This window comes from Erinaceus europaeus, chromosome 2 (genome assembly GCF_950295315.1).
Source record: "Erinaceus europaeus chromosome 2, mEriEur2.1, whole genome shotgun sequence".
NCBI classification, from domain to species: domain Eukaryota; kingdom Metazoa; phylum Chordata; class Mammalia; order Eulipotyphla; family Erinaceidae; genus Erinaceus; species Erinaceus europaeus.
Window position 1 is genome coordinate 200,020,860 of NC_080163.1, and position 13,186 is coordinate 200,034,045.

A 13,186-nucleotide genomic window follows, 5' to 3' on the forward strand; every position below is an offset into this window, starting at 1 on the left:
TCAGAAGGGGAGGGAGGGAAGGAAGGAAGGAAGGAAGGAAGGAAGGAAGGAAGGGAGGGAGGGAGGGAGGGAGGGAGGGAGGGAGGGAGGGAGGGAGGGAGGAACAGCTGGCCAGGACAGTAGCTTCATGGAGGGTAACTGTATTGACACTTTTCTTGGGGAAATGTGGAAATGTACCCTCACCAAAACAATAATTCTCGAAATAAGCCCTCCCCTTAATAGATACTGATGTTAAAAAAAAAAAAACCCTTCCGATTCCCCCCTTCTTCCCTCCCCAGAGACCCAGAGATTACCACAGTATACCAAGAGATAAGACTACTTAAGATAAAACCACTTAACTTTTATAAAAAGATTTTATTTATTTATTAATGAGAAAGATGGCAGAGTACTAGACATCACTCTGCTACATGTGCTGCTGGGGATTGAACTTGGGATCTCATGGTTGAGAGTCCAATGCTTTATTTATTCACTGCACCACCTGCCAGACCATCAGACTACTTAACTTTGTTTATTCATTTATTTAGTTATTTATTTATTCTCCCTTTTGTTGCCCTTGTTTTTTATTGTTGTAATTGTTATTGTTGGTGTCATCATTGTTGGATAGGACAGAGAGAAATGGAGAGAGGAGGGGAAGACTGAGAGGAGGAGAGAAAGACAGACACCTACAGACCTGCTTCACTGCCTGTGAAGCAACTCCCCTGCAGGTGGGAAGCCGGGGGGCTCGAACCAGGATCCTTATGCTGATCCTTGGCGCTTTGCACCACATGCGCTTAACCTGCTGCGCTACCGCCCGACTCCCCTTTCATCATTTTTGATCTAGAGCAGTCTTGGGTTTTGATTCCACACTAGAGATTTATTGAAGTGATTTAGTTGTCCTGTAGAGTGTACTTGTTGTGTTGTATTTATTCCCTGTGCTTCATATAAATAATACAATTAAATGTTTGGCATCAAGTTCAAGTTTTTAGGCTATTGTACCTGGCATCACCTGTGTTCTTCCTACTGTACTATATGTTCTTTAACAATCATATTTTAATAATAATACTGAGTCTAGTTATTTTCAGAGATTATTATTTTCAGTTATTTCAGTTATTATTTTCAGTTATTTCAGTTATTATAGTTATTTTCAGAGTTATTTTAATAATAATACTGAGTCTAGTTATTTTCAGAGATTTCAGGAAATGTTGGTAGAGTCTTTAAGTGTAGCTGGATTGAATGTTTTAAATCAACTTTTTCTTCAAATCATTTTTCTATCATTTCTATTAGAAAGAATGAATAAATAAATAAATTCTTTTTTTAAAAGACACAGTTGTAAATGACTTTTCTCCAGATCCAATACTAATCATTTTGTTTCAAATCAAAAGTCATCCTTAAAGATGTCACCTAAATGTTGTCCAGCAACCACTTAAAAAAATTATTTTGGGGAGTCAGGCGGTAGTGCAGCGGGTTAAGCGCACGTTGCGCAAAGCGCCAAGGACCGGCATAAGGATCCCAGTTCAAGCCCCCGGCTCCCCACCTGCAGGGGAGTCGCTTCACAGGCGGTGAAGCAGATCTGCAGGTGTCTCTCTCTGTCTTCCCCTCCTCTCTCCATCCCTCTCTATCCTATGTAACAACAACGACGTCAATAACAACAACAATAAAAAACAACAAGGGCAACAAAAGGGAATATAATTTTTTTTTAAAGTGTTTTGGTGAAAAAGTTTCTTTTTGTACCACAAGTCTATGTGGTTGGGACTTTTACAATTAAGACTCAGATTCCCCTTCCAAAAACATTGAGGAGGGGTAAAAAAAAAAAAAGAAGAATGGTGGGGAGAAGAGTCAATTGAATGGTGATGATGGTACTAGAATTTTGGTGGCATGTTCAGGGTGACTGGGCACTTAATGTCTTTATGAAACTATATTCAGGACACTTAAAAAGTACTGTGAAGCAATGATAAATCTGTAAAAGAAAGGCCCTCCCAAAAAATCTGTGGGTCCTGACGTATGTCAGTTAATCTCAACGACCCAGCTTGCCATGGGGGGGTGTTCTAGTGAAAGTCCATGTCACCAGCTGGACTGAACAGGCCCATTTCTCAGCATATGTTTCCAGAGTTGCTGAAGACAGGCTGGTAAGAAAATCAGTGAATAATGAACATATTCAACTGTATGACTAGAAGCCTTTTCAGTCACCTAAAACTTGGGTGTTTTTTGTGTGTGTGTGTGTTTTTTTTTTTTTTTTTTTTTGGCTTGTTCACAGGAAGAAATCGTTCCTGTTTTCTGCTCTATACGCTGCCTTCATCTTTGGCGGCCGACACCTGATGAACAAACGAGCCAAGTTTGAACTGAGGAAGCCTTTAGTGCTCTGGTCATTGACCCTTGCAGTCTTCAGGTAGGTGTTTTCTGTTTCTGTTTCCCTAATAAAATCCTGCTGTTCCTTCAGGCATAGCTGAAAGTGCACTTCATCTTACACCTCCTGTTTGTTTGTTTTTGCTTGTTTTTAGTAGATTTTAATAATGATTAACAAGATTGTAAGCTAACAGGTACAATTCCACACAGTTCACACCATCAGAGTTCTGTACCCCATCCTTTCGATTGGAAATTTCCTTGTTCTTTATCCCTCTGGGAATATGGGCTAAAATTCTTTATGGAGAGCAGATGGTGGAAGGTCTAGCTAGCTTATGCTATTGCTTCCCTGCTGGACATGGGCATTGTTAGCACGGTCAATCCATACCCCAAGCCTCTTTCTATCTTTTCCTAGTGGGGCAGAATTCTGGAGAAGTAAGATTTCGGGACACATCGGTGAGATCATCTGCCCAGAATGGAATCATAGTAGCACTTGCAACTTGGTGGCTAAAAGACAGCAAGATATAAAGCAGGACAAATTGTTTCATAAAGAGGAACCCGAAGATGCTTGTGGCTGCGCTTGGGCGTTCAGTCCTTGGGTAGCTCCTGCGTGAGTTTTCCCTGGTCTGGACCCTCAGCTGAGTAGGCTTAATTAAAATTCATACTCAACTGCCAAAAGAAAAAAAAAAAAAGAGGAACCCAAAGGTAGAAATAGAGCAGATGAAAAAGTAGGAGTATCCATGAGGGAAGAAGTTAGGAAGTCTATTTTAGGTAGATTCCAAGGGGCCCATGACTTCAGTAATTTTTGCCTGGATAGCTAATATGCAGATGGACTAAAAATATTGTCTGGTAAGATGGTATCAGTTGAGAATAGGGCTAGAAAGCTGGATTAGGGCAGAGAGTGGCCCCCAAACATGAGGAAAGTATGTAAATACCATTAACTATTAATCTGACCTAATACCTCCTGTTTTTTGACTCATGATGACAGGTCTGAGGGCATCCTGTCAATTCCATTCTTTTTCTTTTTTTAAAAAAACTTTAGTTCTTTTTTAAATTTATTTTCTTTTTTAAAATATTTATTTATTCCCTTTTGTTGCCCTTGTTGTTTTATCGCTATAGTTATTATTGTTGTTGTTTGATGATGATGATGATGTCCTTGTTGTTGGATAGGACAGAGAGAAATGGAGAGAGGAGGGGAAGACAGAGAGGGGGAGAGAAAGATAGACACCTGCAGACCTGCTTCACCGCCTGTGAAGCGACTCCCCTGCAAGTGGGGAGCCGGAGGCTTGAACCGGGATTCTTACTCCGGTCCTTGCGCTTTGCGCCACCTGCACTTAACCCGCCGTACTACCACCGGACTCCCTCCATTCTTTTTCTTAATGTGAGTATAGATATAAATAGATGGCCATACCAGGTAACTCTTTGATATCTGGCATAAAGTAGGATTCCAATGTGACGTCCATGCTGTGACTGTGACTTTACACAAAAGTGACATTGAGCCAGCATGGCTGGAATAGACATGCCTGTTTCTGTCAGTCTCACTAGATCAGAGAATGTGCTTGTTGATCTTCTGAACAACTCCCTCCGCCCACAAGGCCTGAGTTGGGTTGCGGCCATAGGCTAATGCAGTGCATCTGTGCTTTGCATCAAGGTCAAATTCATTCTGAAAGTTGGCAGGACCAGCCCATTAATCTCTGAGAGCACATGCCACTGAGTGTTCAGACATACTCCTGCAAGTGTTTCCGACACTTGTAGTTTTGTAATATTTGTTGGTTGGTCTAGGCAGTCACCAGGCTAAGTGACACACAGCTGGTATCCACAGCAGTGACAGATTTTATCTACAAGGCAAGAATGACACCTGTCCTGTGTCTGATTTTTCCAAGCTCCTATCTAGATATATATAGCACCTTTGTTCATTTCCACCACCCCCCCCATATTCATTCTTATTTGTTGGGTTCCCATATTAACTGTTATATCACTGAGCAGAAAGAGATATCATTAAAAGTCTCATTATTCATTGGAGGCTTCTTATAAATGATCAGTCAAGAGGAGGATCTCCACAGACTCTGAGTTGTACATTTGTGTTCTGTGGCTTCCTGTACACCCAATACCCATTTGCTGGTCATTTTTATAAGTCCTCTTTATTGCAGTGCTTTGTGGAAGGTGCTGCCTTTCAGGTCTGCCCCAAGACTTCTACTCTTTCAATATGTATCAGTCTTGATTCTTGGCTACGAAGTTAGCATGTTCATTTCGTATTTCTATTTATTTATTTGTATTTATTTCTTATTGTAGAGTATGTCTTCCCATAAGTATTTTGAAAGAAAAAGTGATCTTTATTTTGATAGGGTCTTTTTTTCACATTTTGCAATTTTTCAAGATTCCATGGGCCTTCATGGTGGTTTTGTTTGTTTGTTTGTTTGGTTTGCTTTTTTTTTTTTTCGTGCTTATTTTAAATATTAGTGTGTGTAGGGAGTCGGGCTGTAGTACAGCGGGCTAAGCGCAGGTGGCGCAAAGCACAAAGACCGGCATAAGGATCCCGGTTCGAACCCTGGCTCCCCACCTGCAGGGGAGTCGCTTCACAGGCGGTGAAGCAGGTCTGCAGGTGTCTATCTTTCTCTCCTCCTCTCTGTCTTCCCCTCCCTCTTTCCATTTCTCTCTGTCCTATCCAACAACAACAACAACAATAATAACTACAACAATAAATCAACAAGGGCAACAAAAGTGAAAAAATAAATAAAATAAATATAAAAAAATATTAGTGTATGTAAACAGAGAAGAGTAACAGGAACCCTACCCCCTTCTTTATCTCTTGCATGTACACACACACACACACACACACACACACACACACACACCTTCTTAAATGGTTTTCAACACTGACATTCCTATTTCATCTCTTTCCTATCAGCTTTCTCTTTCCATCTCAGATTATTTGGAAATACCATAAGCTGAAATCTTTATGAATGAAATGATAACATTTCTAAGAGACAAGTACTACTCTTTTGAAAACTGACTACAGTCATCTCACTTAAAATCTCTACTATTAAATATAATTCCCTAGTTGCCTCATCAGGGTGTCTTTTTGAAGTTTATTTGAAGAAATGGGATGAAGTAAGATTCCAGTGGCTGGTTTATTTTATGTGAGATGGTGTTTCATGTCACAGAGAAGCTACGGTACCACTCTGGTTTACAGTATTGTTGTCTAGACTCTGCTAGTGGAACTATTTCCCAGGACATCGGATACATAAGTTAAATAATTAAACTGTCTTCTTCTCCCAAGTTCCTACATCCATCCTTTGAAGAAACCAGATTATTTGTCCAATAGACATTCCTACCATTCCCTTGGACTGAAATGTGCAACTTCAGTTCTTTTGTCCCATATATTTTTCTCTTTCCTTCTTTCTTTTAATTTTATGTATTTATTACTGGATAATTGAGAGAAATTGAGGGGGAGGGAATAGAGAAGGAGAGAGACACACATCTGTAGCCTTATTTTATTACTCACAATGCTTTCCCTTTACAGGGGACCACAGGCTTGAACCTGGGTCCTTGCACACTGTAATATATGAGCTTAACTAGATGCGCCACTCCCTGGCCCCCCATATATTTCTAAGTACTTGTTAATTGGATCTAGTTTCTTTATGTTCATATAACTCACTTATAAGATTTTCTGATAGGAAACTTAACACCAATGACTAGTTGTCCTGAAATACATATAGTTGTTTTTATTTAAATACTTTTGCTTATTTATTATTGCATAGAGACAGAAATTGGGGTTGGGGGATAGAGAGGGAGAGACAGACAGACACTTACAGACCTGCTTCTCCACTCGTGAAGCTTTCCTCCCTTCAGGTGAGGACCAGGGGTTTGAACCTGGGTCCTTGTGCACTGTAATGTGAGCACTTAACCAGGTGTGCCACTGCCTGCCCCCACCCCATCTTTCTCTGCCTTTGGATTTTGACCAAGTCTGATAACAGTATTCACAAAAGCCACTTGACTGTGTACTTTCTTTTAGAACTGACGAGGTGGAATTTGCTGCATTGCATACCCCAGGTGTCCAGTGAACTCACTCATCTGAAAATGATTTCTTGAAATTGGGGGTTGTCTTAGACCGTTTATCTCTGTTACCCATAATGCCCTCTTCAGACACCTCCAGTGTCAGGCTTTATAAATACAAAGGAGATGATGACCTTCCAACTTCCCTCCCACCCAACCCAAGAATAAGCATTTTGCTATTTGATGAGATCATCCCAGGGTGAGGAGGCTTAATGATGGCTCAGGCTCAAGATGTCTGAATACTGTATCAGTTCTGAGAATAGTTCTGGTCTTTTGAATAAAGAGATCTCTCAGATGAGATGGTTCCTATTAGAGCAAAAAACTTGTAACTAGTAACAAAAAAAACTAGTAACAAAAACTTGAGGGTGTCTCAAATCCATCCTTTGTAAATTTTGCCAAGTCACTAATCCTGTTGTTAGGTGACCTAAATTGACTGATACAGGACTTGACATACTTTCATTGAGATGGCCTTGGTTTACATAGTTGTTTATTTTAGGGGCACAGTTCTGTTGGGGGAGAAGCAAGTACCCACTCTTTTAAAGCCTACTGGATACCAGGGGAAAGCATATTTCCAGGTCTGATGGAGCCTTATAGCTCCTGGGGAATCCCTAGTGGGTTTCCCAGTACTGTCTGTCACAATAGTAGCCATGAAGAATCAGTAGAACCCTTTGAGTCAGGCAAGATAATATTTTTTTTTTTTTTTTTTTGGTGAACATATTTATTACTAGTTTTATTATTATTTTTTATTTATTTTAGAAAGGAGACATTAACAAAACTGTAGGATAAGAGGGGTACAGCTCCACATAATTCCTACCACCTGATCTCCATATCCCATCCCCTCCCCTGATAGCTTTCCCATTCTCTATCTCTGGGAGTATGGACCCAGGGTCATTGTGGGATGCAGAAGGTAGAAGGTCTGGCTTCTGTAATTGCTTCCCTGCTGAACCTGGGCGTTGACTGGTCGATCCATACTCCCAGCCTGCCTCTCTCTTTCCCTAGTGGGGCAGGGTCTCTGGGGAAGCAGAGCTCCAGGACACATTGGTGGGGTTAATTCACAGGAGAGAGGCATAGTAATGACACTGGCTCCACAGAGCCAAGTACTTATATAGGCTACTGGCAGACCGAAATGGGAACGGGTCAGACCCTTCCACTGTTGGTCGCTGGTCAGTCCACGATGCCTCATTTGCATAGGGTGCCTATCCCTGTTCATCCATAATAGTATTTTCCTCCTAAAGAGGATGTGGACATCTTGCTGAGGAGACCCTTGCCCAAACGGCTCTGCCTAACCCTAGCCTGCCCCTAATAATTTCACCCCTCTTCCTGCTGTGTGCCATCACACCACACCCACCACCAAACTATCGACACCCCTCTATCTACTTTCACTGGACCCCAACACCACCACCAACACCATCACCCTTTTGCCACTTCCTCCTGCCTCTCTGGTGACCTCATTGTACAGTTATAGCTATATAATTTTCCTTTTTTATTCTTTTTAAATTTCTTTATTGGAAGATTAATGGTTTGCAGTCAACAGTACAGTAGTTTGTACATGCGTAACATTTCCCAGTTTCCCCCATAACAATTTAACCCCCACTAGATCCTCCTCTGCCATCCTGTCCCTGAACCCTCCTCACCAACCCAGAGTCTTTGACTTTAGTGCAATACACCAAACCCAGTCCAAGTTCTGCTTAGTGTTTTCCCTTCTGGGCTTGTTTTTCAACTTCTGTCTATGAGTTTTATATTGTTTATCCTCCTAGGTTGAGGTGTAAAGGGTGTACTTTTGTTTCATTGGCTTTATCAGTGACAACCTTGTCAGTGGCAACATTGAGAGTTCTGAGATGCCTTCTCTGGGTCTCACCTCAAAACAGGTCAAAAGCATGGGTGTCTGGCTAGTGACACTCAGAATAAAATAACTTTTGTGCTGCGTATTTATAGATGTCAACTATCACACCTGTCTTGGGTTTGCTCACTCCTGTTTCCTGGTGATTCACTCTGGCCTCGATTGCCTTCGACTTTATTTGCACAAAGCCAGATGTCCTCACTTTACAGTATGACTCCTTCCCCCCCCCCCCCCCCCCCCCCCGCTTGATAATTAACTAGCCATTTTTCCTGTTGGGATCTCATTTTTGTTTTGTCATTGAATTTATTCTGGCTTATGCAGAAAATACATTCAAAACTAGTGGGGAGTTTGTGTTTTTCATTAGTGAGAATTATACCCTATTGATCTTTGTTTTCTAGAACTACCCGAATAATGTGAATTTAGAATTGAGAATGTACATTGTTCTGTTTACTGACAGTGACTTTGAGTTAAGTGTATGGGAGGCTGTAAGGATCATTTGGAGGGCCTTTCTTCTCCATTTGTGGGGTGTTTGAGTCTTGAGGATTATGTTTATTATGCTTCTGTCTTTTAAAATATCCATCCTATTGCCAAATGGAGATCAACTACTATTCACTGACATTTGTTGATTTTTTTTTTTTTTTTAAGAATTTACTTACTTATTAATGAGAAAGATAGGAGGAGAGAGAAAGAACCAGACATCACTCTGGCACATGTGATGCTGGGAATCGAACTCAGGACCTCATGCTTGAGAGTTAAAAACCTTATCACTGCGCCACATCCCAGACCACTGATCTTTTAATTTTTTTTTACATTTATTTCCTCTTTTGTTGCCCTTGTTTTTTTATTGCTGTTGTAGTTATTATTGTTGTTGTTATTGATGTCGTCGTTAGATAGGACAGAGAGAAATGGAGAGAGGAGGGGAAGACAGAGAGGGGGAGAGAAAGACAGACACCTGCAGACCTGCTTCACCACCGGTTAAGCAACTCCCCTGCAAGTGGGGAGCCGGGGGCTGGAACCGGGATTCTTACGCCGGTCCTTGCACTTCATGTTACATGCACTTAACGAATGTTTTGTTTTGTTTTATATTTAATCCACTTTAAAATAGAGTATCTGATCTGATCTTAGTTCTTTGTGCCTCTTTGCCTTTTGTTTCATTTTTTTAAGAAAAAAATTCATTTATTGATTTGCTTTTGGTGCCCTTGTTGTTTTATTGTTGTAGTTATTAATGTTGTCGTCGTTGTTGGATAGGACAGAGAGAAATGGAGAGAGGAGGGGAAGACAGAGAGGGGGAGAGAAAGACAGACACCTGCAGACCTGCTTCACCACCTGTGAAGTGACTTCCCTGCAGGTGGGGAGCCGGGGGCTCGAACCGGATCTTTTCGCCGGTCCTTGCGCTTTGCACCACCTGCATTTAACCTACTGCGCTACCGCCCAACTCCCACTTTTGTTTCATTTGTATCAAACGACCTTGGACATTTTATCAATTGCAACTTCTGTCTAATGTTTTAAACTGAAAGGTGTGTGTGTGTGTGTGTGTTTGTGTGTGTGTGTCCTCCTCTATATCTCTTAATGAAAGAATTGGCCAAGGAATGGTGAAGTCACTGAATCTTCAAGGCTCCAGACATAAACACACACTAGAAAGAAAAATAAAGTTTTCTGAAAGAAAACTGCAGAGTCAGTCGCTTGTTAGTTATTAAAATACCAGCTACACACACACAAACTTTCTCCCTCTCCCTCTCCCTCTCCTCTCTCTCTCTCCCTCTCCCTCTCCCTCTCTCTCTCTCTCTCTGCTGGAGGGTGTCACATCCACTTGAGTAAGCTTATTACCATGACCCAGGAAGAGGATTTGAGCCTCCACTCTCCACCTGCTGGGGGACGGGGTTTCAGGAGTGGTGAAACAGTGCTCTGGGTGTCTCTCAGTCTCTCCCTCTCTCTCCCCCCCTCCCCTCTCAATTTCTCTCTTGTCTTTATCAAAATAAAAGGTGGGGTGGTGAATGGCCTCAGGAGTGGTAGGTTCATAATATAGGCACCAAGCCCCAGCAATAACTCTGGTGGCAATTTAAAAAAAAAGGAGAATTAAAAAATTAAAACAAACGCACACATCAGAGGAAGTTTTCTGAAAGAAAACTGCAGTCTAATTGTTCTGAAACCTTATTTATTGAGGCTGAAAGGAGGAAATGACGTGGCTGCTTTCAAAGGTCAGGTTACAAAGGGATCGCACGGCTTTCTCCTCTGCACCAAGAGAATCGTGAGCCATGTACACTGAATTGAAAACAATGAGTTATTAGGCCAGTTACTTCCTAAAGGACCCACCATGCTTTCATTTATTTATATATCTTTTTACTCAGTTATTTTAAGATAACAACGGTCACATGGTACATAACGCAAGGACCCACTCAAGGATCCCTGTTCGAGCCCCCGGCTCCCCACATGCAGGGAAGTCGCTTCGCAGGTGGTGAAGCAGGTCTGCAGGTGTCTGTCTTTCTCTCCCCCTCTCTGTCTTCCATCCTCTCTCCATTTCTCTCTGTCCTATCCAGCAACAACGACGGCAATAATAACAACAAGGGCAACAAAAAGAGAAAAATAACCTCCAGGCACAGTGGATTCCTACGCAGACACAGTGGATTCCTACGCAGACACCGAACTCCAGCAATAACCCTGGAGGCAGAAAAAAAAAAAAAAAAAAAGATAGCAAAGGCAGACAGAAAGAGTGAAAGGGACTACAGCACCAAAACTTCCTTCAGTGTGGTGGGGGGCTTAAACTTGGGTGGCACACATGGCAAAGCAGTATATGCTGTTCAGGCGAACTATTTCACCAACCCTGTCATTCTGTTAACCTAGATACGCAGCAAAGAAATTCACACACCACAACTGTAGACTACAGGAAACTCCCTTCCTTGCCTACTTGATGGCTGTGAGCAGAATGTAGGCAGTCACCCTGAGAGATCTCTGGCTGGGAATGGACTCAGCCCAGAGGTTAGTCAGGTAAAATGACACTAGGGGCTTGCATCAGAGGCTCCAGGGCCAACCCAAGGGAACCCCCACATGCTTTCCTATCCCCGCTGCCCCACCCCATTCCTCAGGAGCACCACTGACAGGTAAGAGAGAACATGAACTGGTTTTATATACAGAGGCTACTCTCACAGTTTCTCAAAGCTCATGTTTGTTGTGTATATGTAAAACAACAGCTCCCTTGCCAGAGGAGGCATTAGTCTCAAATCATAATAAAGTGACACTAATTGAATCACTTGACTCCTTTTGAAATACCTAAGAACAGTAATAAAGATTAGAGATGGCCTCTGTCTATCCCTTCAAAGTAAGGCAGAGCTTATAAACAGAGATGTGTACTTTCTGCTGGGCTCCGGGCCAGATGAGCTCTATGGCTCTGGAGATTATTCATAACTTTTCACTCTCAGAGATGCTCTAGTTTGAATGGTAGATGAAAAGGTCATTCTACTTATATACCACTGAGAAACTATTGTCTCACCAAAACCCAAAGAGAAAGTAAATGAATATTGAGCTCAAACTTACCCCTCCATCTTTATTTTGAATCTGTGTGTATGTGAGAGAGAGGAGAGAGCCCCTACCTCACGAACCCATCATTTATGATACTCACATTCCTTCTTGTCCTTTTTCTTTAAAAAAAAATTTTTTTTTTTTTGTTTATTGGTGGAAAAATGATGGCCCAGAGCATCAGTCTGGCACATGCAATGCTAGCAATTGAACTTGGGACCTCATGCTTGAGGGTCCAATGTTTTATCCACTATGCCATTTCCCAGGCTCGCTTGTGCTTGTTTTTTTTGTTGTTGTTGTTGTTGTTGTTTTGTTTTTGTTGTCTTTCTTGCTTTTGCTTGCAGTGCCAGGGATCAAACCCAGGGTCTCATGCAGACAAGGTGTGGGTTATACCTCTGAACCCCTGTATTGACATCTCATCTGAACCTGGTTCTCATGTTTTTTTGTTGTTTTTTTTTTAATATTTATTTTATTTATTTATTCCCTTTTGTTTCCCTTGTTGTTTTATTGTTGTAGTTATTGTTGTTGTTGTCGTTGTTGGATAGGACAGAGAGAAAAGGAGAGAGGAGGGGAAGACAGAGAGGAGGAGAGAAAGACACCTGCAGACCTGCTTCACCGCCTGTGAAGCGACTCCCCTGCAGATGGGGAGCCGGGGTTTGAACCGGGATCCTTATGCTGGTCCTCGTGCTTTGCGCCACCTGCGCTTAACCTGCTGTGCTACAGCCTGACTCCCGGTTCTCATGTTTTATAACGTGTAAATGTTTGACTTGTCGCCCCATAAATTTGGAATGTTCAGACAAATCACTTTAATATAAGCCTTTCACATTTTTCAAAGTTGGTCTTTTTTTTTTCCTCCCCTGTGGGCATCGTTCACTCATGCAATATATATACAAACAATTCTTTCCACGGGCTTACGGGTTATATAGTTCTATTTTATTACTTTTGTTTTGTTTTTATGGCTAGAGCACAGCTCAGCTTTGACTTTTGGCAGTGCCAGATACTGAACTTGGGACCTTTGAGTCTCAGGCATGAAAATATATTACATAAATTACTATATTATTGCGCTGGGGAGATAGCATAATGGTTACACAAAAAGACTGAATTTTTTTCTTTATTGGAGGGATTAATGGTTTACAGTCGACAATAAAATACAGTAATTGGTACATGTGTAACATTTCTCAGTCTTCCACATAACATTCTAACCCCCCACCTAGGACCTCCTCCCATCAAGTTTCAGGACCTGACAGTCCCTCCCTTACCCCCACCAGAGTCCTTCACCTTGGTGCTTTAATATACATAAGGCACCAAAGGTGCCAAGTTCAATCCCCAGCATCACCATAAGTCAGAACTGAGTGGTGTTCTGCTTCAAAAATTAAAAAATCATTATATTATCGTCCTAATATTTACTTACTTTTCCGAATGCTTTCTTCACGCAAACTACTTGCACACCCTGTCATT

At 41.7% G+C, this 13,186-nt stretch overlaps 1 protein-coding gene across 3 annotated transcripts in view; it reads left to right on the top strand.

Moving 5' to 3' along the window:
* Nucleotides 1-13,186, top strand: part of ELOVL6 (ELOVL fatty acid elongase 6) — a 114,890-nt gene that overhangs the window by 71,444 nt on the left and 30,260 nt on the right. For 2 of the 3 annotated variants that reach the window (XM_060186256.1, XM_007530779.3), the window contains exon 3: nucleotides 2,234-2,365. The exons of the other annotated variant lie outside the window; for it this stretch is intronic. In XM_060186256.1, coding sequence (XP_060042239.1) covers nucleotides 2,234-2,365 — 132 coding nt within the window. The remainder of the gene's footprint in view (nucleotides 1-2,233; nucleotides 2,366-13,186) is intronic. 3 annotated transcript variants of the gene reach the window in all.